Source organism: Scyliorhinus canicula, chromosome 24 (genome assembly GCF_902713615.1).
Source record: "Scyliorhinus canicula chromosome 24, sScyCan1.1, whole genome shotgun sequence".
Classification (NCBI taxonomy): Eukaryota; Metazoa; Chordata; class Chondrichthyes; order Carcharhiniformes; family Scyliorhinidae; genus Scyliorhinus; species Scyliorhinus canicula.
In genome coordinates this window covers 11917893-11945406 of record NC_052169.1, presented here as the reverse complement: position 1 = coordinate 11945406, position 27514 = coordinate 11917893, and the positions used below count along the sequence as shown (strand labels likewise).

General features: G+C 43.3%; 1 protein-coding gene across 9 annotated transcripts in view; it reads right to left on the bottom strand.

Annotated features, from left to right (window-relative positions):
- pkma (pyruvate kinase M1/2a) overlaps positions 1 to 27514 on the bottom strand; it is a 72427-nt gene that overhangs the window by 4546 nt on the left and 40367 nt on the right. For 7 of the 9 annotated variants that reach the window (XM_038784407.1, XM_038784409.1, XM_038784410.1 and 4 more), the window contains 8 exons: positions 24810 to 24988; positions 23759 to 23850; positions 18838 to 18969; positions 14457 to 14643; positions 13351 to 13621; positions 12622 to 12772; positions 11524 to 11676; positions 2191 to 2357 (listed from right to left, as the gene is read on the bottom strand). In XM_038784407.1, coding sequence (XP_038640335.1) covers positions 2191 to 2357; positions 11524 to 11676; positions 12622 to 12772; positions 13351 to 13621; positions 14457 to 14643; positions 18838 to 18969; positions 23759 to 23850; positions 24810 to 24988 — 1332 coding nt within the window. Of the gene's footprint in view, positions 1 to 2190; positions 2358 to 2738; positions 2906 to 11523; positions 11677 to 12621; positions 12773 to 13350; positions 13622 to 14456; positions 14644 to 18837; positions 18970 to 23758; positions 23851 to 24809; positions 24989 to 27514 lie in introns of all 9 variants that reach the window. The other 2 variants (XM_038784405.1, XM_038784404.1) reach the window with 2 other exon arrangements.

Below are 27514 nucleotides of genomic sequence, written 5' to 3'. Positions count from 1 at the left end.
AAGGGGAGAGGGTGAACGCAATCCGAGAAAAGGCAGATACACAAGTAAAGGTTGAACGTTAATGTGAGACATTTTGAAAATAAGATTGAACAGACAAAGAGGAAACAAATGAACACGAGGAGTAACGCATTTACTAGGTACACAAGTAACATGTAATGAGATGTATAGAATCACTTAAGGGAGGGTGATAAATCCCCAGGAATCTGATTAGGTCACTGAGACCTAAAGGGAAAATGTCAACAATATAAGGCAAGAGGGATTTTTATAAGGTGGAAATGGAGACAACTGGTCAAACTGGAGGATAAATCCTGGATCCAGATAGAGGAACAGTGGCAATTTCCAAATTCATCGGGAAACAAAGAATAATGTCATAGAATGGGTGGGCAACAAATAGAATCTTAAAAGACTATTTAACCCAAGGAACTAAATGAGATCTGTTTCAATGGAAGCAAAAAATCCCAGAAGCCTTTTAACAGATGGCCTTGGATGATAAATATTGGAAAAATAATCAGAATAGATCTATAAAAAAAAAAAAAAAAGGACCCTTAGCAATTGCATTCTATTCTTTCTAAGTGGTCACGGGCATGGCATGACAGGCTTTTCAGAGAGTGCAGAAAAGGTGCCACAAGAGATGTCCATCATAAGGCGGTCAAAAGAATTGGAGTCTGGACCAAGATAGCAGAAAAGTATCTACAGGACAGAAGCTTTCTCTGGTAGAGAGTGTGAAATGGGCCCTTGCAGTGACCGCCAAAATATTTTCGGAGTTGATGAAACAAATGGGATAGGGGAGCGAGAGAGAGAAATACTGAAAGTTAAACGAGTTAAACAGTGTAGAAGAACAAAGTAGAAGAAAACTTGGTCAGCACACAATTGAGTAATGCTGCAGCTCTGGCCACTGCACAATAAAAACATGTTAAAGGCACATGACCAAGTGCTGAAAAACATCAAAGTATGTTATCAGTGTTAAGATGATGCACTAAAGGAACAAAAAGTGTGGGGGTTCTTGTTGAGATGGAGATTAAGAGGGAGGCCAGATAGATTACGACGGCATTCAATAGTACGGGCCCAGAGAATGTGTTCAGCGCAAGCCAGGAACATTAGGACATAATGAAAAGCCAGTCGCCAGGAAGTTAACAGATTAGGGAGGACTTTCTTCTACACAACAGAGGTGATTGGAACTCCCCAACACAGGAAATGGTTGAGACAGACGTGAAGCATTTTTTGCAAGACCAGACGCATTCACGGAGGGAGATAGGAAAGAGATACAGGGGTGAGTTGAGAAGAGATAATGAACAGTGGAAGGAGAATTGTGGGAGAACATAAAGCATGGGCACAGCAGGTCAAAATGCCAGCTGGTTCTACAGGGTTCATTTTAAGCTTCTGGTGCAAAACCGTCAAAATCTAATTGGTGATCTGTTAAATCAAGTTAGTTAGATTCAAGTCTGTTGATTCTACACCCCCCCCCCCCCCACCATGTGTCCAGAGGATGGGGTAAAGAAAGAAAAAGTAGGAGAGATCAGAGAATACACACTTCCCGAAGATGACCTGAAGGCAAGACATAGCTAAACATGCCATGAAGCACAGCACCACTTTGAAGAATAAAGGGAGCAGTCCGTGAAGTAAACTGGCGATAAATGGTAAATGAATGCACACTGCATCAATCCCATTGATCTATGGAGGCATTAACACACACAAAAACCATGTCAACAGCAATAGGATTACACTTGTCTCACTCTTGCAGCAAACTTGTAAGCAGGGAGTCCAGACAGTAAGGCTGGAAGGGATTCAAGGAAGAGGCGAGTAACGTGTTTGCGCCATTTGGAAGCTACCTGGCTGCCCTATTTGCCTAGAATGAAGAAGTAGCTCCAACTTGAAGAACCAATAATTTTTTTTAAAAAGATTTCAGATGCGGTTGTCACACCAAAGAATCCACATGTCAGAGTTCAGGTTTCTAGCCAGTTGGACACCAGCTTCAAATTACATCTTCAAAAACGCAGAATACCGAACGCAACACGGCCTTGCAAATAATTTTAATGATGCACTGCAGGTATCCACAGTTTAAAATCGGACTGACATTTGCAGTTTGGCCTGCCTATGCACCCTGTAAGGAAAGGGGTGACCAGCTGACGGGACAAAAATAGGCGAGTGAAATGTCAACAGTTCAGGGACAAGCAATGGAATCATTCCTACCTTCCAGACTTAGTCAGCACTATCACAGCTGCAGCACAGCACTTGAAAGAGGCCTCCACGGCGCCAATGGCTGCTACTTCTGTTGGATCTCGGGAGAGGGGTACTAGGCGACGCAGCTCTTCGAATAGCTGCCTGTGGTACATGGCAGCCTCAGCCTCACGAGCAATCTGCAGATGCCACACCAGGGAAGGGAACATTCCGGTCAGTCACTACCACGTCTGCTCCATTCATCCTGCCTACGCCTTGTGCACTGAGTTTCAGTCTACCTCCACCTACCTTCCAGCCAAGTTCAGCACAGTTGGATGTGCTCCCTACATTGGACGTGGCCAACCACCTGGCAGCTTAACAAAATTCAGCAGGCTCCCTCAGGATCAATGAAAGGAACACTGCGGTCATTTCATATATCCAAAAACCTGATTGAAAAGCTTTTTCAAATGAGGAATAATTGACTATGCAGCTGCCAGATAAGTTGAATAATCCAAGAACCCTGCAAGGAGAAATGGTTAATTCTAAACCTTCTGCACAGTAGGACTCCTTGGCTACTCTACCTGCCAGATTTGGTCAAGACTATAATACCAGCAGCAAGGCATTTAAAAGAGGCCTGCACAGCGCCAATGGCAGCAGTCTCCGAAGGGTCTACCGTAGGAGGCGCGAGTTGAGCGATCTCCGAATACATCTGTCGGTGATACATTGCAGCCTCTGCCTCACGAGCTATCTGTAGGCCACAAGACAGGAACAGAGAAAGATGCAAGAGAGTCAGGTATACATGACACATTAGTGAAAGATCTAGGTAGTTGTGCAACATTTGCCGAGCAGGAATACAAGTGGAATCAGAATAAAAGCCACTTGTTTTTTTGATGCCTCGGGGGATAAACTAATTTGGCACCCAATTAAATTAGAAGCGGTTGGCTCCATCATTGCAACCTGAACCAGACATTTGAAACCAGTGCAGATGTTAACATTTCATTGGTAAAGGTGGTCAATCTGTACAGGTCTCAAGTTGGGGAGGCGTGCGATTGAAAGTTACAGGTATATTGCACAACTGCCATCTAAACACGCCAGTGTTCTAAAACATGCAAAAGAATAAGTTGAATACATGCAAATTTAATGTTTAATTGAAAGGTTAGAACACAAGGCAAATCATAGTATTCACTGGCACTGTTAGTTGGTCTACTAATTAACTGGGATGGGTCCTTAGATAACTAAGATTGGAGATGAAGATTACAGAAGGCGAAAAGGGAGAAGTGAGGGGAAATTTGAGGTCTTCCGGGGAAAGGCTGTGGAGACATCCCATTAATTCTTCATTCTCCATTTGGGTTTTGGATTGTTCCCACAAATCACAAGATTTACAAAGTCAAATCAAAGGTAGTGATTTGGAATGGGTTCAAAACCATCCACAAAAAAAAAAATTGCCCCAAGTTTGCTTCCACACTGGAATAATCAAACACTTGCAAAAACAGAGTTTCAAATGGATACTCAAGTACAGGTTTAAGTGCATGGAGCAAATGGGTACGTGAATCACAGGGAATATGCATTACACCTTGCTTTGTGCAATGTTAATTGCAATGGGTGAACAATTAGTTGGGATGCAGGTTGGGAGTCACTAGACTGAATTAATGCGTTGTGAAGCATCCTACCGTTCTTTATTTTTATGCACATTTGGCACCAAAGCAGCAAAATATTTGACATAACTGGGATGGGAACATAATTTGGGATCCACCCGTTAAGTTATAATTACAGTTTAAAACTTCTCAAACAAATTCAAACGGTTAAGAAATCCTTTATAAACTGGCTTTCAACCCCCTTCAGCTACAAGAAAAATACCCAGTAAACACCATTGGCTGGAGAGAGACAGCGACCATTGGGGCTGGGCAAGGTTCTTCTTCCTGAAAATGTCATTACTTTTGCTAACAGGTCAGCTACACCCAGCTGGGGTGCTGTTCACGAGTGCTACTTCATACCAGTGGTTCACTCCCCTAATCAGAAGGCGGGCAGCGGAAAGAAAACCAATTTTACTTTGTGAAAAAAAAACATCTTCTGTTTGCAGAGCAGCTTCAATGATCCATGCAACGGCTGTTTCAGGCGACTGCGGATAGGTTTGAAAATCTCAATGGGAAAAGACCAGCACAATTACATCAAACTCGTGCTCAAGGCTCTAATTTGGAATCTGGACCTTTGTGAGCAGAAGGGGCTTTTGGGTGTGACCAATTCGTACAGAGGATATTGGTCAATTAGATGCATAATCGTACGTGTATGAATGGGTAGAAATTCCAGGCCATCAACTTCCTAGGTGAAGGGAAACATTGAGGATAATGGTACAGTTTAAATCAAGGTGGCATGATGTGAAAGAACCAAACCATTTCAGCCTGTTCAGCTCTGCCAGACCCTGCTGGTTGCCAATAGAATGTTGTTCCCAAATAGTACACTGCTCCAGAGGTGAATAGGTCCAGGGACCATTATTTACCAGCAATAGCTCCTTTCCAAGATTAACTCCACTAAGTTAAATGGCAATTTAACACTAGAATACTCATGCATCAAGACTCCCACCAAAGCAATGTAAACCATACATCTTCCAAATTCCACTAGAGGATGCTTTGTTTCCCCTGAATAATCAGTAGGAGGTTGAACACTTTGTGCTATTGTCTTTCCAACTGCCCAAAGCATATCTGTCAGCTTCTTGTATCTGCATGACTGAAAGCAGTATAAGCAAGATAGCAGTGAGTAGCTTCATGGACTGAAGGCAGGATTAAGGCGGCAAACATGAACTGCTGTGAGAAAACTGGTGTCTGCGAATTTGTAAAACTTTGAACCCTGCCAATAAACAATGAAACTAGAAATCAGTCAACCCAACATAGCTGCAGAATGATTGATTATTGCATAATTTCTTCACTGCTGACAAGAGGCAGCATTAACGCAATATGGGTTTCACCTGGCACATGCAGAGCCAGCATAATGCCCCACATGGTCTCCTTTTCGATGTCCACTGCATTAATGCCAACTGGGCAGGACAGTTCACAAGATCAAGGGCACCAGGAGGTGATAAAGTCCCAGGGAGAGATCGGGAGCCCTACATGGAGGGTGGCACGGAGTGCCTTTGAACAAGATATCTCTTTCTCCTTTCTCCCCCCAGGAACAGCAGGGGAAGAGAAACATTGGCGTAGGTTACTGAACTAGTGACCAGTGATCCAGGCACCAAGGTTAAAGACCAGGGACATGGGGGCAAATCTCTCTAATGGCAGCTGATTGATCTTTTTAAAAATCTATTCAGAATCTTGAATTGAGAAGCGAGACCCAGTAACGGTGATCATGAAACCACTGTCGACTGTCACAAAAGCTAATTTAGTTCACCAATGTCCTTTAGGGAAGGAAATCAGCCATCCTTACCTGGTCTGGCCTACATGCAACTCCAGACCCACATACTTGTGGCTGCCCTCTGAAATAGCCTAGCAAGCCACTGGGTTCAAGGGCCATTTAGGTATATCAGGAACAAAAGAATGACTAGAGTAAAATTAGGGCCAATCAAGGATAGTATTGGAAAGTTGTGTGTGGATTCAGAGGAGATAGGGGAAGCATTAAATGGATATTTTTCATCAGTGTTTACACTGGAGAAAGACAATGTTGTCGAGGAGAATACTCAGGTTCAGTCGACCAGGCTAGATGGAATTGAGGTTCAAAAGGAGGAGGTGTTATCAATTTTGGAAAATGTCAAAATAGATAAGTCCCCTGGGCCAGATGGGATTTATCCTAGGATTCTCTGGGAAGCCAGGGAGGAGATTGCAGAGCCTTTGTCCTTAATCTTTATGTCGTCTTTGTCAACAGGAATAGTGCCGGAGGATAGCAAATGTTGTCCCCTTGTTCAAGAAGGGGAGTAGAGACAACCCTGGTAATTATAGACCTGTGAGCCTCACTTCGGTTATGGGTAAAATGTTGGAAAAGGTTATAAGAGATAGGGTTTATAATCATCTTGAAAACAACAAGTTGATTAGCGATAGTCAACACGGTTTTGTGAAGGGTAGGTCATGCCTCACAAACCTTGAGTTTTTTGAGAAGGTGACCAAACAGGTGGATGAGGGTAAAGCGGTTGATGTGGTGTATATGGATTTCAGTAAGGCGTTTGATAAGGTTCCCCACGGTAGGCTATTGCAGAAAATAAGGAAGTATGGGATTGAAGGTGATTTAGCGGTTTGGATCAGTAATTGGCTAGCTGAAAGAAGACAGAGTGGTGGTTGATGGCAAATGTTCATCCTGGAGTTCAGTTACTAGTGGTGTACCACAAGGATCTGTTTTGGGGCCACTGCTGTTTGTCATTTTTATAAATGACTGGAAGAGGGTGTAGAAGGATGGGTTAGTAAATTTGCAGATGACACGAAGGTCGGTGGAGTTGTGGATAGTGCTGAAGGATGTTATAGGATACAGAGGGACCTAGATAAGCTGCAGAGCTGGGCTGAGAGGTGGCAGATGGAGTTTAATGCGGAAAAGTGTGAGGTGGTTCACTTTGGAAGGAGTAACAGGAATGCAGAGTACTGGGCTAATGGCAAGATTCTTGGTAGTGTAGATGAACAGAGAGATCTCGGCATCCAGGTACATAAATCCCTGAAAGTTGCCACCCAGGTTAATAGGGCTGTTAAGGCGACATATTGTGTGCTAGCCTTTATCAGTAGGGGGATTGAGTTTCGGAGCCACAAGGTCATGCTGCAGCTGTACATATCTCTGGTGCGGCCGCTCCTGGAGTACTGCGTGCAGTTCTGGTCACCACATTATAGGAAGGATGTGGAAGCTTTGGAAAGGGTTCAGAGGAGATTTACTAGGATGTTGCCTGGTATGGAGGGAAGGTCTTACGAGGAAAGGCTCAGGGACTTGAGGTTGTTTTCGTTAGAGAGGAGAAGGCTGAGAGGTGACTTAATAGAGACATATAAGATAGTCAGAGGGTTAGATAGGGTGGACAGCGAGTCTTTTTCCTCGGATGGTGATGACAAACACGAGCGGACATAGCTTTAAATTGAGGGGTGGTAGATATAGGACAGATGTCAGAGGCAGTTTCTTTACTCAAGAGAGTAGTAGGGTTGTGGAACGCCCTGCCTGCAACAGTAGTAGACTCGCCAACTTTAAGGGCATTTAAGTGGTCACTGGATAAACACATGGACGAAAATGGAATAGTGTAGGTCAGATAGGCTTCAGATGGTTTCACAGGTCAGCGCAACATCGAGGGCCGAAGGGCCCGTACTGCGCTGTAATGTTCTATGTTCTAAAAAAAAAATCCCAGACTTGCCAGAAAGTCCCACATCCAATGGAAAAAGAACTTAAAGATCTTCAATTGACATCTGGGCAGGGAGACCATCCAGAAACCTCCGTGCAGTGCCACCATGGGCTATTTGAGGCAGAGGGATTGATTACCAGCCTTCTGCCCGATTAAATGCTCACCTGCCAAACTTTCCTCCCGGAATGTCATTAAACCCACCTTAGTACAAAACCATTTCCCTGAAGAAAATAGCTTGTTTGCAACCAGTCTACCCCCCTAAAGAACTAATCTCTGGAAGAAGTGGAGCAGACTGCTATCCACTTTTTCCCCAATACTACAGAGGTCTCAATCAACTGCACTCGCTTACTAACCTGACGACTGAACTTTGAGCACAAGTCAAAAACTAATGATCAAGCTGAACACAAAGTAATGTGACTGGGAAAGCCAGTCGAGAGCAGAGGAACTACAAAATATCGTGGGTTAAGAGGAGAAAGAAATTCAGCAGATGCACTGATCTTTAATCTCCAGGAGAGCAGTACAACCACAAGCAACTTAAGTGTGCAGAAAGGGACTACTGCACAGCCAATTCACAATAAATTCTCTTAAGTTTGACCCCTGTGTGGCTAAAATTAATTCCATCGCACGTTGCAAGTGCTCTTCAATAGGAGGGAGGAAAAATCCCTCCTGCTCCATACCTGAACTGCAGCATTTTGGGAATGAAATTGCAGGTCTGGCAGAACATCGACCACTGTGCTTCTACATTCGTATATGCAATAATCAATTAGATTTCATGCAAAAAAAAAAGTTAAATCTTTAACTGAAGCCGATATGCAGTCTACTTAATTCCAAGCAGCAAATTCTACTAACAGAATAATTTACATTAAGCAATCCAAACACGCGTCTTCTTGCCATAGCACTGAAAATTGAAAACGTCATTATCAATGCTGCAATATTTGGGGTTTAAGAGTAAAACATTTTGCACAAGTTTAGATGACCAGCTTAATCAGCACGTACAAGATGCGCGAATTAAGTTTTCCTTCATCAGTATGCTGCAAGATTTAAGTATTGGTTTGGTTATTATGTGGAGATGCCAGCGTTGGACTGGGGTGAGCACAGTAAGAAGTCATACAACACCTATATAGACAAAGTCAAAGATGCAAGACAATGCTTTGAATGTGAGCATTTACAGATAATTAAGTCTTTCCAGATCCAGAGTTAGGGGTAACCCCAGATTAAAGAGGTGTGAATTGTCTGAAGGTAGGACAGTTAGTAGGGTTTTGCAAGCCCAGGCCAGATGGTGGGGAATGAATGTAATGCAACATGAATCCAAGGTCCCGGTTGAGGACATACTCATGTGTGCGGAGCTTGGCTATAAGTTTCTAATCGCCGATTGTGTTGTCCGCGTCCTGAAGGCCGCCTTGGAGAACGCTTACCCGGAGATCAGAGGCTGAATGCCCTTGACTGCTGAAGTGTTCCCCAACTGGAAGGGAACATTCCTGCCTGGTGATTGTCGCGCGATGTCCGTTCATTAGTTGTCGCAGCGTCTGCATGGTCTCGCCAATGTACCACGCTTCGGGACATCCTTTCCTGCAGCGTATGAGGTACACAACGTTGGCAGAGTTGCACGAGTATGTACCGCGTACCTGGTGGGTGGTGTTCTCACATGCAATGGTGGTACACATTGTCTTGCATCTTTGACTTTGTCCATATGCATGTTTCTGGAGCATACCTCTTCATTCACCTGAGGAAGGAGCAGTGCTCCGAAAGCTAGTGTTTGTAACAACCAGTTGGGACTTTAGCCTGGTGTTGTAAGACTTCTTACTGGTTTGGTTATGGTCACTGAAACATTTCAAATTTAAAATTTGGAGCATGCCAACACCAAAGCTTAATAAAATCAAGGCTTAAAGGCCGAGCTGATGTGTTCTGGCAGATAGATAATTGGGGCCAGAACATGCTAAGTCATTTCAGGTGATATTTCCTCCTGCAGCAAGGCACAAATGCAAGTCTCTCTCGATTTAAGCTTTGCATTCACCAGACGGGAAGTGGGAGGGCGAAGATTACAGCAAAGGCAAAGACTGAGATCACTTCAAATAGAATACTTGCAACCATTTCCAAGAGGCATAGTGGTTCAGTTGGCTTACTGGAGGTCTTAATTTAGTTGTAGTCTGTACGAACAGAAGTGCTCAACATAGCTCCTAGAAAGAGTGGGCATGCCTCCACGTTGGTGAAGTCAGCAGAATATAGGTAGCCCAATGGAGTTGAAAAAAGTAGTCCAGTTGGAGTTTAAAGTGTGTCAATCAAGGAAAACACCACAACCTTATCATGGATTAACCTTTTTTTAATGTTACCTGATGAATTGGCCACATTCCTATCGGCAAAAGTATTTCATGGAGACAGTGTTCTGCTTTGGGACTTGTTACTACAAGTTCTTAATGATAAGTTTGCTCTTCAGATAATTGGAATTGAAGGTAGGGCAGGGCTGAGCAAAGTAAAGAGTCTTTGGCAAAGATTGGAGGGACAAAATAGGTCTACATCTAGGTGAGTTAATATGGATTCATGCACTGTTGCACATGGATGGGGCCGAACATTTGCAAACCTTGCAGCAGGGTTGCAAATGTAAGGCTTTTGGTGGGAGATCTAGGTGCCAATTCATTTAATCTCAAGGTTTGCATGCAGTATCCAGTACCTCAAGGCTAGTGCAAAAGACAAGATTGCAAGCATGCAATGGGAACTAATTTATCTCAGCATGAGGGAGCGGTTCAGAAGAATGCCAGCAATTTAAAAGGCTCTTTATTGGCACAATAAAAGGGAGATTATAACATGATGGTAAATGTCACTGGACTAGTATTCCAGAGGCCTAGGCTAATGCTCAGGGGTACATGGGTTCAGATCCCACCATGGCAGCTGGTGGAATGTGAACTGGAATATAAAGCTAGCCTCAGTAAATGGTGACCATCAAAGCTTCACCCAGCTGTTGTAAAACCCTATCTGTTGCATTAAATCCCTCTGCAATGGCCTAGCAAGCCATTCAAGGGCAATTAGGGATAGGGAGCAAATACTGAGCTTGCCAATGACACCCACTTTCCAAGAAAGAATGTATATTTTTTAAAAAGCAAAAACATGTGGCGTATTACTCTAGTACAGATAAATGATTAGATTTGTCCCAGTGCATAGACCAGGAGTGAGATCAATTATATGGAGTACTAGGGACATGAATACAAGTCATAAAACATCAGAAGCTAAATTTCAGCAATGTGGAACAGATTGCTGGCTGCAGTTTAGACTCAAGCTGGACAGGTTCCAAACCAATATTGACTGTGTTTAAAAAAAGATAGCCTGGGGGGTGGCTTTGGACAGGGATGGCTTCAGTCTGGGCTGCTAGATCTCTCACACTCACTTTCAGGTGTCATAGGATTAAGTGTTGCAATCTCTTTGTGCCCCCAAATTAGTTCTCTCCGCACCCCCCCACCTCACCAAATATCCCAGGAGATAAGTGATGCAGATGCAAACCACAAAACATGTCCCTGTCCTGCTGCATTTCAGTGCCCAGAAGTATACACGGATTTTAATACTCAAACCAATACTCAAAATCTTGTTGCACAGCACATTCTAACGCACTGCAGCGAGCCAGCAACTTCCCCACCATTGCATGCATAGATGATTCAGCATGACTTTTTATACAAAATCAGTTACGTTGATCTGGCAACTAGATGAAATGGCAATTAGTCAGATGGAAATCAGTCAACTTGCTATATGGCAGTTAACGTGAATTGAATAAATATGTAGTTGCCCCAAGACAGACAGCAAAGCATCATGTGCCACTATTCTAAATAATATCCAAATGCAACAGTTCAACAGCCCAGGAACATGCAGATTTGAATAACAAATGCAACACTAATATCGCTGCAAAGTCATTGCATGAATGCCCAATTTCCCCAAATTGTTCTCTGGACAGGAACTGGAAGAAGGCATCTTACACTACTTTTACACTCATTTCACATTCATGAGTTCTTCGATCAAATTCCTACCTCTACTCTTGCAAAATACAAACTGCTTCCCAAGTGGCCAACACAAGGTTACTGTTAACTACGTACCAGATGCTGCATTTTCACAGCCTCAAGAGGGTAGTCTCCTTTCGCAGTCTCTCCAGACAGCATAATACAGTCTGCACCATCTAGTACAGCATTAGCTACATCACTGCCCTCAGCTCGGGTAGGTCTGGGTTTCTTGATCATGCTCTCCAACATCTGAAAAAAAAAGCCTCGGTGTCAGATTGATTTCAAGAAGTCAAGCTTAAGTCCACCGCACTGTACAATTACTACTGTGAAACACATCCTGCAATGCTAAAATCTCAATTCTGCTGGACAGCTAGCATTCTCAGGGCAGCATGGTGGCACAGTGCCTCACAGCGCTAGGGAAAAGGGTTAGATTCCAGCCTCATCAGTGTGGAGTTCGCACATTCTCCCCGTGTCGCCGTGGTTTTCATACGGGTTCCTCCAAAGATGTGCAGGATAGATGGCTAGGCCATGTTAAATTACCCCTTAGTGTCCAGGGTGTGTAGGTTAGGTTGAAGGGACAGGGCTGGGGAGTGAACCTAGAAAGAACAGCACTAAGCCAAGTTGGGTAAAGATCTTGAATACAGCTGAAGTGGGAAGAACATTGCTGGTTAAGCTTTTCATCTTGCACTCCCAAGTACCAAATTTCAAACCTGCACAATGTGGACTTTAGCAGAAAACAGCACCCTTTTTTCTTGTGGTATCAATTGTTGAGGGGGTTTGAAATTTGACATTCTTGCATTTTTCTCCCTGGCTGATGAGTGCAAGATTAAAAGCTTCAGAAGCCCCTTCTCGTTTCAGCAATATTTATGTAAAGATTCAAATGAGACAATCTTGAAATCCTTGTGCATTCCCCAATCTAGGATCACAGAAGAATGATTTTTGCAATTTCAATTACACTTTTTCGTAAACACAAACGGAACAGCAAATAATCTTCACAAGTCTCTACCAAAAAGAGGCCAGCTTCATTACGTGTATTTTAAGGGCATTCATTTAAGGCACAAACCAATTAATTATAAATGTATAATTGAAACGTAGCCCCAGCGAATATTCGAGGTTGGATGTACAAACCTCAACCCAGCAGCAAGTTATGGAGAGCTTTTTGTATAGCACGTCTGAAAAATGGTAACTACATACCTGAGTAGCACAGATGACCGGTTTGCCAGCTCTGTTGCAACGTCCAATCATCATCTTCTGAGCAAGGAAAACCTTCTCACCAGGAATTTCAATACCCAGGTCTCCACGAGCAACCATAATGCCATCACTAGCTTCCAGGACCTCATCAAATCTGAAGGAGAGAAATATGCACTTGAGCAGTCAGTTTAATGATGGACTCTAGGCTTTCCAGTAATATCCAAGGCTTGTTGCTAAATTAGTTAGTTCCTGCACAAGTTAGTTGATATCACTTGATGGGTCAGGCTCGTTCCAACATGAAACAGGAGTTGCATTTCAGCCTGTGAACAATAGGTTTAAGCAGATTTTACAAAAGAAACAGGCTGAAAGTGATGCGAGCCAAAAATAATCCAAAATACCAAGACTAATCTATGGTTTTAAAAGTTCTAGTATTTATGCTGAGTGGTGTTAGATAAGTTTATTCAATTCTGAAATATATCCGGAGACCTCACTTCTCAATCTGAGAATTAGGACCCATGATGGAATGAACAATTTAATATCCTGAGTTACAAATCTATCAGCCTATAAACTAGTAAGAAATTAAGTCATAAAAAAAAACTCTAGTGCTATCTACGCACATGGACACCGGCCAAGCCTGGATATCTGGCATTCGCAATACAGTCAGGATATTTGCTCCAAAGCCCTGGCAATATTATTAGGTAATGGATCTTGAGGTACTGATCGGTCACTCACCGACGAACTCCCTCATGGTTCTCAATTTTGCTGATAATTTTGATGCGTTTTCCTTTTTCACCCAGCACTTCCCGGACAGCATGGACATCAGCACCCTTGCGTATGAATGAGGCAAAGACCATGTCTACACCTTGCTCCACGCCAAACTTTAAGTCAGATATATCTTTCTCAGATACCGCTGGAAGGTCAACAGCTGCCCCGGGGAGGTTTACACCCTTCTTACTGCCCAGGAAACCTCCGTTCTCAACCTCAGTGTCACAATAGTCTGCACCTGTAATCAAACAAACCAGGTCATGGATGCTCAAGCTGCACAGAAGGTACTGAATACAGATATCAACGACGCAGAGTGAAGAGTTACTTCAGTGCAGGCAAAGGCTTTGGAAAACCTTTGGTAAAATTGATAACAGTTCTGACAACCAAAACATTTTATTGACTAAGTCACATTAGTTCGAAGATTGTTTTATGAGAAATGATGACCATGTTTTATGAGAAATGATGACCATGAACCTATCATAAATACCCTTCAGGGAAGGAAATCTACAAAACCACCTGGCCCGGCTTACATGCAACTCCTGGCCACAGCAACGTGACTGACTCTTGAAGGTCCTCAGAAATGTCCTAGGACGTCACGCAGTTTCCACAGCAGCCAGAGAACACTGGAGGTATTTTTTAACGCATCTTTGCTCATTTAAAAAAAAAAGTAGCACTCAGGGAATTGAAACATCTTTTCACATACAGGACAAGGATTTGTCACCAAGTAGTAATCACCGGGACTACTCCTCGTTTATTAAATAAACTTAAAAACACAATTGTGCAACACTGAGCACACTTATTCAGCATCTGGCCCAAAGTGGGCGATGCAACATTCAACCACAAGTTTTAAATGCTCAAACATCTTGCTATCTGCTGCTGGACAGCACAGAGGAGCAACTGGGGAAGTCAAAATGAGCACTCCTGTCTGGTATTGAAGGAAACGTGCACTAAACAACTGAATAAACTCCATATATGAAAAGTCATAAAGAAACAGAAGATTTTAGGTGCATAGAAAGCTAGCTCGACAGAAGTTATTCGGAGGGAATGAGAATGTATCTTCATAAAGCACTTACCTTTCGCTAACACACGGAGAGCAATTAAGCCATCATCCACGTAGATTATACTACCTACATCAACCACATTAGGCAGATGCTTGTAGTCTAACCACAGTAAATTTTCATCACATTTCTCTTTATAAGCATCGTCTAATGTGATTTTCAGGTGTGCTCCCTTCTTCAGTTCAATTTCAGCAGTGCCACTCTGCAAAAAGAGGATAATTGGCTTTAATGACACCCGACTTTCCAAAGTTCATCTTGCACTATTCAGAAAGCGCATTGGGGAATCATTGTGGATTATAGCTGGAACTAGTTTTAGGATGCTATCCTCAATCTATCGTCTCATGTTTCAAAATGGGCCAACCGTTGCTTAGTAATACAGAACTTAAACGGTTCTTAAGCTTTTTTTCCTCATCTTGCACTCAAGGCAAATGCAAGAATGCCAAATGTCAAACAAAAAATTTAGAAGGGTTCAGATTTCTCCTGTGGCATAAATTGAGATAGTTTGAAATTTGGCTTTCTTGTGCTTGTCCTGATGCAAGACAAAGAAGCTTTGGCAACAATTTTTCTTATCAGCTACAAAACGGGCCAAGTACAACTTGAGACACGTAACTGTGGAATCAGAGTTCCTCGCGGAAGTTTAGAGCAATTTGACAAAAATTACATCCATATTTTTTTTTTAAACTGAAAAAGTTACTTTTACTTTCCAAAGGAAATGAGGAAATAATAACTAAACAATTTCAGAGTCTCCACGGTAAATTCTTTTAGAAAGCTTCTCCTGGAAATATACCAGAACATTGTTCAGGCACCAGCAACTTGCATACATTCAAAATTGTAAGGATTTTTTTTCAATCAACAGAAAATACAAAAGGAAACAATATTTTTAAACCAATGATTCTACCTCGAACAGCACAACTCTCCAGTTTAAATACTTGATCCTACAGAGCACACAAATTACAGAACACATTTAAAAAATTTTTTAAAGTAGCCCAATTCATTTTTTCCAATTAAGGGGGAATTTAGCATGGCCAATCCACCTACCCTGCACATCTTTGGGTTGTGGGGGCGAAACCCACGCAAACACGGGGAGAATGTGCAAACTCCACACGGACAGTGACCCAGAGCCGGGATCGAACCTGGGACCTCGGCACTGTGACGCAGCAGGGCTAACCACTGTGCCACCATGCTGCCTGTGTAATGCACATCTTCAACACAAAGGGTTTACCTTTTAATGAAAGCTTGCGACTGCACTTTGTAGGATGCAGTATTAAACTGCAGTTACATTGTGAGAGTTTCTAATCAACTGTGGTAGCCTCTGGCTCAAGACAGCATTGTATGAGCGGAATATATTATATCGGACCACGCACCACATTATGTGGACACGAGGTTAGAAACAGGTCAAGCCAGCGGTTTCAGTGGGGGTTAGATTCGGCGCTCCTGGCAGTCAAGAAGTTTTGTGAGAAGGTAATCTCGGCCATAGCGCGTTAGTGGAGAGAAGCGCTGCAGGCGGAGTTCTGCTTGGTATCGGTAGGGAAGGTGGTGAACCAGCTGCTGTCACTCAGGGGATGTATTCTACGAGTATGGGGAGAAGGCCAGCCATCTGTTAGCTCACTAGTTGAGATGACAGGCAGCTACACGAGAGATAGCTCAGGTTAGGGATGAGGGGGGAGGGCTGGTGACGGCTCCGGATAAAGTCAATGGAGCATTTTATCCCAGCGGCGGACTCAGAGATGGAGCAATTCCTCAACGGGCTAGATTTTCCAGTGCAGGACAGGAGACGTCATCGGGACTGCAGAAGACAATGGAGTGCATTGGTTCTATGCAATTGGGTAAGGCACCAGGGCCAGATGGCTTTCCAGTGGAATTTTATAAGTAATTTGCACCATTGCTGGCAACACATCTATTGGGAATGTATAAAATTTGTCATGGGGGGCGCAATGAAATGGCAGTGCCCATTTCCCCAATCCCAAGGAAGGATAAGGACCCAGTAGGCCCATTTCCTGGTTGATATGAAGATGCTAGCAAAAGGTCTGGTGAGGCGCCTGGAGGGGTGTGTTCCGAAGGTGGTCTCAGAGGATCAGACTGGCTTTGTCAAGGGGCAACTGTCAAGTAACATGAGGCAGCTTTTGAACGTGGTCATGACCACATCTAGGGGGAATATGCCAGAAGTAATTATTTGTATGGACGCAGAGAAGGCTTTCGATCAGGTGAAATTAGGTATCTTTTGAGGTCCTGGGGCCGTTTGGATTTGGGCCAACCTTTTCCTGGGTGAGACTGTTACATAAGACCACCACATGCCGAGCATTAGGATGAATGTAGTGAGCTTGGGATGCTTCCAGCTGTATACAGGAACACGAGACAGGGATGCCCATTATCCCCATTACGGTTTGCATGAGCTATCGAACCCCCAGCCATCGTACGGTCAAAGGAATGGAGAAGCACTGAAAGTAGGGGCAGAGAACATACGGTGTCCCTTTATGCAAACAATTTGTTGCAGGACTTTGAGGCTCTCATCTTCCTCATGGGAAGATAATGTGGTCGCTAGGAAAGTTGGGAGCCTTTTCGCGGTACAAAGCAAGTGGCCAAGAGCAAGGTCTTCCCAGTAAATTCCCTGGGTAGGTGCACAAACTTGGGAACCTTGCCATTCAAGTTGGCAAGAAAAAGATTTGGGTATCTCTTAACATTCAGGTGGCTCACGAGTGGGACACAATGCACAAATTTCGGCCAGTCTGGTGGAGGGGGCGAGAGGAAATCTGAAGAGGTGGGATACTCTCCTGCTTTCCTCAGCAGGTAAAGTACAAGCAAGAAAAACAAACATTCTCCCCAAGTTCTATTCCCAATCTTCCTCCCCAAAGCGTCTTTTGAAAGGGTGAATAAGTTCATTGCAGCCTTTGCGTGGGAAGGTAAGACATCCAGGGAGCTTTCTTGCAGAGGCAACAGCGATCGGTGGGGTTGACACTGCCAAATGCATTGTATTGCCACTGGATGGTGAATGCAGAAAAGGTCCAGCAGTGGTGGGGGGAAGCAGGGGTCAGGGGGGGGGGGGGGGGGGGAAGTAAATGGAGACTTCTTGTGTGGGGGAGTGTTTAAAGGCACTGGTCTCTGTCCCTCTCCTGCCTGGTAGACAGCAAGCACAGTTGTGGTGAGATCCCTTTAGATCTGGAACCAGCTGATGCAGCACTTGGATCGGCGGGGCATGTCATTATTGTTGCTAATTTGTAGAAATCATGGATTTGCAGCATTGGGGAGACACGCAACCTATAGGAGCTGGAGGATGGAGGGGGTCGAGGGGATCGGGGATCTGTTTGTGGAGGGTGGTTTCGTTGGGCTAGAGAAATATCAGCTCCTGAAGGAGAGCAGACTTGGGTATATGCAGCTGTGGAAATTTGCTCGCAAAGATTTGCCTTCATTCCCTTGGCTACCGAGGCATACTTTGATGGATAAGATTATCATGCAAGGAGCTAGGGAAAGGGAAGACCTCAGATATATGTGGGTGGTTGCTGGTGACAGAGAAACTCCGTTAGAAAAGAGAAAGGGAAAGTGGGAGGAGCTGGGAGTGGCACAGGAGGGGATCTAGACTTAAATACTGAATCGGGAGAACTCTACCTTCTGCGGCAGGACAGGCCAGATTCAATTTAAAGTGGTTCACAGGACTCGTATGACTAGAGCCCATATGAGCGGGTTCTTTCCTGACATGAAGAAGTGCGAGGGGAGCTCAAGGGGTTCGGCAGATCATGCGCATGTGTTTTGGTTCTGCCCAAAAACTGGTTTGAGCTCTGGGCATCAGCATTTTGAGAATTTGTCGACAATCATGGGGGTTGAGGTTGGGGCCATGCCCTGTAGTGGCAATTTTTTGCATAATGGAGTTGCCGGAGGAGAAGAACGGGGCTGATGTTGTAGCCTTCGCCTCCGATTGCATGACAAGGAATCCTACTGGGATGGAAGTTGGTGGTGCCACCCAGGGCTTCAACGTGGTTGGGGAATTGGCAGAGTTTCTGCAGAAGGGGAAAATTAAGTTTGCCTTTAAGGGGTCAGAGGAGGAGTCCCATTCAAGGTGAAGGGCCAGCAATAAAATATATGTTTTTTCTATATGTATGCATAAAACTAAGTATTAAAATCCCCCCCAAAATACTTGAATGCATATAAGCTGCACCTGGTAAAATGGCTTGTCCTCCATTTCATTTTCTGACTCAAGCCGACAATAACAAGCCGCTTTCCTTGAGTTTATCACTGTTTCATTTCTGGATCAACCAGTTGGTGTTTACCAGAACTAACATAGCTGACCACCCCCAAAACCTTGTTGAGCTATTTATTTCCCACCATCCAGAGGAATGGTATTCCCTCCATTTTAAGTAAATTAGGATTGGGTTAAAGAGCAAGCATCGCACAAAGTACTTACTCCCTTGATAAGTCCAGTGCGGATTTCAGGTCCCTTTGTGTCCAGAGCAATAGCAACTGGTCTGTAGTGGATGGGGTCGTCAGCAAAACTTTCTGTAGCCTCACGGACATTCTTGATGGTTTCTGCGTGGTACTGCAAGCAAGAATTTAGTTTAACTTCTGAAAGTTGATACCAAAACTGGCAAGTGGCTTTGTGAAGACTTCAGGTAAACTTTAGCTTCTTAAAAAAAGGTTGTTACACAGGTTCAATAGCATTAATATTAAACCCAAATAAAATGCAATTTTCCCCACTAGGGAATGCCTTTTCAAGTGCGCCGCCAAGTTTTCTAAAAAGATTTAATTTAGTGGTTGTAGAGCATCTTAAGCAGATGAGAAGCCATGCCGAAAAGGAAAAAGCAACTTGATAATTTGCTTCTACATGTCAAAACCTAAAATCATCCAAGCAATTTCCATGCCAATACTGTCAGACACCAAATATTAGATAGACAAGCGATATTTGGCTCAAACTTTGAACATTCCCCACAGTACAAGTGCAACTTATACTCAATTCTACTTGCATGCAATCCAACAGAATCATAGTTTCCCCAACAAAGATATTGCAGTTACCAACCCTTCTACCATGTCCCAAAAGCAGAGTCTGAAACATGCCACTTCAAATATTCAGAGCAGCTGTCTCAACAGCAGCGAATTCTGGAATGTGCCCCAGTTAGCCATTCAGGCCAGCCTAATTTTTAAAACCAATATACAGTAGCACGAATGCAAAGCAGACTGTAGACTACAACAGAAGTTTTGTATAGACACAAGTTAGCAATGTTTATCTATGAACATTCGGTTTGCACAGTAATGAGATTAGCACATATCAAGTGACCCCGGTTCAAAATTTGGTTATCTTCATTGATGAGATGCTGTCAATTTTACAATTTTCACTGCCAGCGATGTGTCCATTTTAACAAATACGATACTGTTTTCTACAAATATTTCAATAGCTCCCTCCACCCGGGAGCACAGAATAGTTCACTCGCACTGCAAAGACCAGGCGTTAGAGAATTGAATTATTCCAAAATATCAGACAGAAGAGATCAAGTCTATCTGCTCACTGACAGTTTTATAACCTTTGTTCATTATTTCACTTCCCCTGAAAAAAAATGTTTAATCTGTAAACCCGTGGGTAGAAATCAAGAGAAATTATTTCATGAAGTTGTGCAACAATATTGCAAAATATACACTTGCGTTTGGGGGCATTAAAGCTATACAGCAATGGAATTCAAACAGTTGAACACAGCAAACAAACTCATGGGATGTGACACAACCTTATCAGGCACAACCTCTGGCTGAATTAGCAATAAACTATAGCTGCATTTCCAGGCAGGTCCAGGGTTAAGTAGTGCCTTGCAGTGCCAGAAAACAGATCAGATTTGGATTGCTTCAAAATATCCTACAACGGTGCCAACTTGTGTTTGGTTCCTGGTCGGTACATTCGCTCCCAATTTGAGAGCATCAAGTCACCCACAGAGGAAGCACAAATAGGTATGGACACATTTAATGACCCAAAAGGGATGAGCATTTCTGTTGACAAGAAGCTGCTTAACTACGTTGCAGCCCCACCAAAAGGTGACAGAGTAAACAACAACATTTCCCACCTCTAATTGTCTCAACATTGGTTTTTGATCCAGAAAAAGTAACTTCAATTACAACCTTGCCCACAAAATCTAGTCATCAAGGCTCATCTAATGCCGCCATTAAGAAATACCATTTGGTACGGCACTCAACCACTTTAGCAAGATTTGATGTATGATGTTTCATAGTTAGGAATTATATCCTAATGCGTCATGTAGCAGAGAGAAACAACAACAGCAATTTTCATCTCTTAATTCCGACTAGAAACAAATTGAAAACAGCGAGTTCTGCTGTGATGCTTCCACTCAGAAGTCACCAACATTTATGGTCTACACAAGAGAAGACTACCTGGGAGAGGCACTGGAGCACAACACATCAAAAGGCAATACAGAAGTTTTGTTTCTCTCTCGCTCTCTTCCTCCTCTTGCCGCCTCCCCCCCCCCCCCCCCCCCCCCCCCGCCCCGCCACCCCTTCAGGTGAGAAGTCAATATATAAAAATATTTTAGATTACCATTCAAAATACATTATATTAATTCTACATTATACCAATTCTACAAAGGACCTTGTTACTCCTTACAAAATGTCCTGGGTAACGACATTCTTATTAAATCTTCGGGAACAGCAATGAAATATCACCTTACACAAGAAAGTCAATAAAGCCAAAGGCAAACCCACTAATTCTGTGATAAGGGTGACTTTCAGTCAAGAGTTTTCCCTCAAACCAGAACAGTACACTTTGTCAGCAAGAGCATTTGCTTTCTGGCATACATCCCTCGCTAATGCTCGAACTCTACTGAAGTTTCATTATTAAATGGTCTGGGCAAGAACTTAAAACTAGACCAAATTTCATGATCGTCTACACTAACATGGTTAATTTTCCTCAGATCCTTCTTGTGCATTATTTGGAGCATCAATTCTACCACAAAACATCCATTACTATAGGGCACCCCTGCTATTCGAACGTGTATGGAAACACACATTTATTTACGCAGGACAGCCACAGATCCTATAAATAGACAAGCCAGATCAATGGAGCATATTCCATTTCAGTTGACCTCTACTATACAGGCCAAGTGACACATTCCAGTCTTAACAGCTGAAAAGGTCGAGCAGACAGTCAGCCGGGTTCACTGAACAGCTTGCATCTGATAGGCCAAGTGTGCTATATCCTGCTCGGAGATACTCAAAAACCAGATATGTTCAGTGTGCTCTGAACTGGCAATTAGTGTCTTGTATTACAGTACTAACTCGTTCGTCATGATGACCGTTGCCATGCTGATCAAGATACCACTGTACAATTCAATACTCGCTGCCTCAAGGTCAAAAATAATGTCTTGTTAACTCCTTTCCAAACCACAAACAAAATCAAAGTACTGCAGATGCAGGAAATCTGAAACAAAATATGCTGGAAATGCTCAGGTCGGACCCCATCTGTGGAGAGAAACTGAGTTAATGTTTCAGGCATCACCTGGAGAGAAGCGAGAGTTAATGTTTCAGGCATCATCGGCAGAGAGAAACGAGAGTTAATGTTTCAGGTCAAGATGATCTTTCATCAGAACTGACGCGCTGAGTCTTTCTAGCCCTTTTATTTTTGCTCTTATTCCAAACCACTAAGCTTTTCTTAACTACTCCACAGCAGTCTGCATTCACGGCAATCAGTCCACGTACAAAGCCCCCAACTTTTAGCCAGAGGCCCAGCTACTCAGCCACAAAAGCACCAAAAAGCCAGCTTTATAAAGTTGGAAGCACCGTGAGGTATATCCAGTGTAAATTTAACCAATGCCTTCAAGTGAAACTGCAGGCACTAGTTACCATGGGTTAAATCCGCACCATCTGCATTTTTGCAATTGGCAAAATAAAAACATCCAGAGAATACCCTAACCATTCTGGCAAAAGAAACAGCACCTCACACATTTAAAAAATAATTATCTTTCCCTATTAAGAGGCAATTTAGCATGGCCAGTCATCCTATCCATTGACTGCCTACATCGGCCACTGCCTTGGGAAAGCAGCAGCATAATCAAAGACCCCTCCCACCCGGCTTACTTACTCTTCCAACTTCATCCAATCGGGCAGGACATACAAAAGTTTTGAACACACACACGTACTAACAAATTCAAAATCAGCTTCTTCCTCGCTGTTCCCAGACTCCCAAACAACCCTCTTATGGACTGACCCGATTAATACGACACTCCTGTATGCTTCACCTGATGCCAGTGTCTATGTATTTATACTGTGGACCCTGTGCTGCCCTATTACGTATTTTCTTTGTTTTCTTTTCATGTACTAAATGATCTGTTTTGAGCTGCTCGCAGAAAAATACTTTTCACTGTACCTCGGTACACGTGACAATAAACAAATCCAAATCCAATCCACCTACCCTGCACATCTTTGGGTGGTGGGGAGGAGAACCACACAGACACGGGGAGAATGTGCAAACCCCACAGACAGTGACCCGAGGCTGGGATCGAACCCGGGTCCTGGGTGCAGTGAGGTAGCGGTGCTAATCACTCCGCCCCACCGCCACCCTACACATGAACACAGACCTGCATAGCTATTTGATTGACCAACAGTTTAAAGAGATAGAAAGAAATCATGTAATTTTAAGAGTCACTGCAGTAGGTAATTAATTTGAACAATATTGGTTTTGATTGGCTTTTTAAAAAAAATAATGCACACGTCTTGCAAGAGTTTGAAATGAGCCAGGGAAAGATTTGTTCAATTACAGCGCTAATACTAAATGGAAGTAAAATTTTTAGCCTTCTCAAAAAGTAAACATCGGTGGTTAATTAAAAACAAGCGTGCAGTTATTTCATTTTGTTTTTACACAATTGCGGACTGGCCAAAATACCACCCGTAAATTCACTGAAATTTTCTCAGGACAAGACATTTTGATCTTGCTTGGGACAAGAAATTGGTCTGTTATGAACTGAGGAACATGGATGCATTTTTTTTTTAATGTATAAATCCCCCCCCCCCCCCCCCCCCCCCCCAAAGAATAAAAAAAGGCCAACTCCTTGGCTAACAGCAATTCTTTAGTGCATTGCCCACAGGGCCAATCGTCATGGACTGCTACCCACCAGACAACAGCTTTATACTTGGAAGCTTTTTTTTCTGCAGCCCCCCTCCCAGGCAACCCATTTGTTAACAGGAGTCACAGAAAGCAAATTGTACCCTGGTTTCATAATCACCCCAGCGAGTCAGCTCACTATCAAATCAAACAGTTCTGACCGACTTGTGTATCTCAGCGCTACACTAAGCAGCGCGACATAGCATTCTAGGCTAGAGTTGAATAATGCTAATACCTCGTGTGTTCCATGCGAGAAATTCATCCGTGCCACATTCATCCCAGCTTTGATCATCTCCTTCAGTATATCAACAGATCTGGAGGCAGGCCCTGGGAAGGTAAACAGCAGAATTACAACCATCCCTTCAAACTGGTGACTAATATTAATTTTCCTCTGACAGATGACCAAGGGCATTGTTCATACGCCATGGCTGACAACCAAACTTCCTCCTCCACTGGGAACTCAGTCGGGGCAAAAATGCTTTAGGGAAGCTCCTCAAAGCAACCCCTGAAGAATCAATCAAACCCAGCCAAAGCATGCGAGAGCACCCTAGTTTGTGATTGACCAAAATGGAGAAGGCTCATTCAAGAAGGCACTGAATCCAGAGAAACGTTGTCAGGAATGCGGAGACTCCAAGTTTGAGGCGCTGGATAAAACCAGCAAATCACAAAACAACTTAGCTAACCAACTAGAGCACCACATCTGAAATAGTCAGCAGATTGCACATTGGGCTCATCAGTCATTACAGAACCTGTCATACCAGAATGGAAGCAGCCTTGGTCTCAAGGAACTGCTGAGACAATGGGACATTAGTATATACTGGAATTCTCAACGGAGGCTGATGGGCTGACCCTCTTGGGAAATGCTCTGCAATAGATTTGGACTGCAACAATGAATAGAAAGATAAAACATGTGCAACAAACAGGAATGATCAGTCAAAATGAACAGGAATCAGATAGTGACCAGGTGTGTTTTAATTAGGCCACCAGATCTGGAAGCGGTTAGCAGTAGAACTTTATACTCCAAGGAAAGAATGTTAATTACTCAACATTAACTAAGGAATGAGGAGTTGGAAGGTCCACGTTGAAGAAATGGAGCATAATATTTTTGAACAGCAGACATTACTACAACAAGCTTGTAAGAAGCTTCTGCAGGGAGGCACATATTATGAATAATTGGGTTAAGAAAGGCTGCACATCAAAACAACAAACTAAAGATCTGAACCAACCCCGCACCGAACTAACACCAAATCTTAGGAAATATTTTGTGGCGATTCTGCACTACTTACCAATGGTACATATAATGCCAGTGTTCCGTGCAATTGTTGCTTCAGAGTCAATATCCAACAGACACAGGTGCTCCAGGAAAGTGTCAGCCATGGCAGCATTCAGCTGCTGATGCTTAACACCCGAGCCCATTGCATGCGGAGAAGGTTTTGTGGTTGGCATTGCGGCTGTAGATTCTATCCTAATGTGGAGAGAAAATAGACACTTAGCCTGTGCTGAGCTGTATTTAGCAAACACCACCAAACATGTCTTTTTCCTTAAGACATGCCACCAATTTGGGCCTGATTACTCTTGGAAGCCCGTGGGATGTTTTAATACACCAAAGGTGTTAGGCAGCAATGCAAGTCAAAAAGTGCACAAGTGCATCGAAAGATTATTGCACAACAAAGTAAAATCTGTGAACTCCCCAAGATTTAAAAATGAGGAAATTAGATGTCCTGGTCATCCTGATATTTAGAGGTGGATCTCAGTTTTAATTAAGAGCTGCATCCACATACCTGGCACTGTAGGCCCCACTGTGGGTTTTTTGACCCAAGTGTAAGCGGAGCACTCAAAAACACCACATTGTTGGAATGCTGTCCTTGAAATTCATTTTAAGATTATGGCCCCGACTTTTCCCAGTGTCAGCGTGGATCTCACCCCTACAACCCAGAAGATGTGCAAGGCAGGTGATTTGGCCATGCTAAATTGCCCCTTAATTGGAAGAAAAAGATTTGGGCACTCTAAATTTATTTTAAAAAGATTATGGCCCTGATTACTCAAGTGGCTCAAATTTAAGTTGAATAGACTGAAGTGCATCTGATTATGAAAGACAACTTTCCTTCTGCCAACTATCACCTGCTCCTCATCTCATATTTTGAACTACATGGGCAAAATGGCCACTGTATTGAAAAGTTACTTCATTGCACACCAATGCCAGCACTGAAATCACTTTACAATGACCTTAAGGAATTCAGCAAGGGCAAAGCAGAGTTGCTGCTGGCTGTGCTCGATTCACGCTTCAATAGGCAGTCACACCACAAGCACACATTCTGTAAACAAAATCACTAAATAAATTATGTTTGCTGGTAGTTTTTACTAATGCATAGTACCCATATTGAACAACATCAAGACCACTAGCTTAGTGCACAACTGACTGGCAAACTTTTCATTGTTAAGGTCACAACAGCTCTGCAGTGCAGCTGAATATATTAAGCGGCCAGCTTATGCAAAAGCTGTGTTCATAGGATAATCTTTACCAAGGACACACGGAGTCCTTATACTGACACACCCTGCTTAAACAGAGGACATCATGGTTTTAAATAGTTGGCAGTGCACATCGGTAACCAATTTTTTAAAATAACTTCTTGAAGTCAAGTCTTTGCATCTCACAATAAGATTACAAACTAATGTTGTATTTTCAACAGTCTTCACTGCACAAATTCAATGAAACCAGTTAAATACGTTTTCTCTGGCTGCACCAAGTGTCCCAGTTCATATACAAAGGATTTTCTTAACAACAAATCCTGTGCGGCAAGAAAATTAGAGGGTAAAAGTAACGATTTTTTTATAGAGCATGTTTAATGTGAAGGGTTAAAGTGATCAATAAGGAAACTGAAGGCTAAACCAGGGAAATGGCCACTCAGTTAGCCAACAGCCTTAGTGAGTCCTGGTTTTCAGAGGGTTTTAGAGAGAATTGGGGAAGAATTTCAGGGAGGTGGACTTAAGCGAATAGAAAGCAGTTATGAATAATCAAGTGAGGAGGAGAGCTGGGAGAAGTAAAAGGAGGGAAAATACAGAGGCCAGGGCCAATTCCGTTTAGGTTGGAAGCAGAGAGTTCACTAAGGGATTCAAAAATATATATTTAAAGGAAGCACGTAGGTTAGGAGCCATGGGTCAGTGAGGATAAGGGTGATGGGCAACATGTGCAGGGTTTTGAACAGGAAGCGCATGCTTCAAAGACTTTCGAAGGAGGCCATGGCAAGACAGGAGCAAGTTGCATTTGTGAAAAGATGCACAGCTTGAAGTCCGGCCAGGTTGAGCAGAACTTTGGGGTTGCAAAGGAGAGCCCAGCAAGGCTGTGAACAGGGGCAGAAATGTCATCACTGGTGAGAGAGACAGGAGGAAGAGATAACAGCATTGGTCTTTCTGGAATTGAACCAAGGAATTGCAAGACCCTAGCAAAGTCAGCTCGTAACAAAACAGAATTCCTGAATTCAAAGTTAATATGATCTAAGGGTTCAATATGCATCCAACTGACTCAAAGGAGAGAAAATAGGTTCACTAAAGTTTGGCAGTTAAAGGCACTTGATACCCAACTTCCATGTCGCAAAATTCATTTACTGTCTTCCGCCATCATCCTTGAAGGTCCTCCTGCAAATTCACTCCATTTCAAATTCTACTACAGCTCAGCATCAGTTTCTCCTCTGGGACATCTTAAAAGGGGCTAGAGCCAAGAGTTACCGAAAGTACATTTATATTTATCAACCACTCATGATTCAAAGTCAGAAACTTTGCCGGCACCTTCCTATACAATCTTTTTTTTAAATTCATCGATGGGATGTGGGCGTCGCTGGCTGGACCAGCATCTATTGCCCATCCCCAAGAGCATTTAAGAGTCAACCATATTGCTGTGGGTCTGGGTCATGTCGGCCAAACCAGGTAAGGGCAGCAGATTTCCTTCCCCAAAGGACATTAGTGAACCAGATGGGCTTTTAGTTCCAGATTT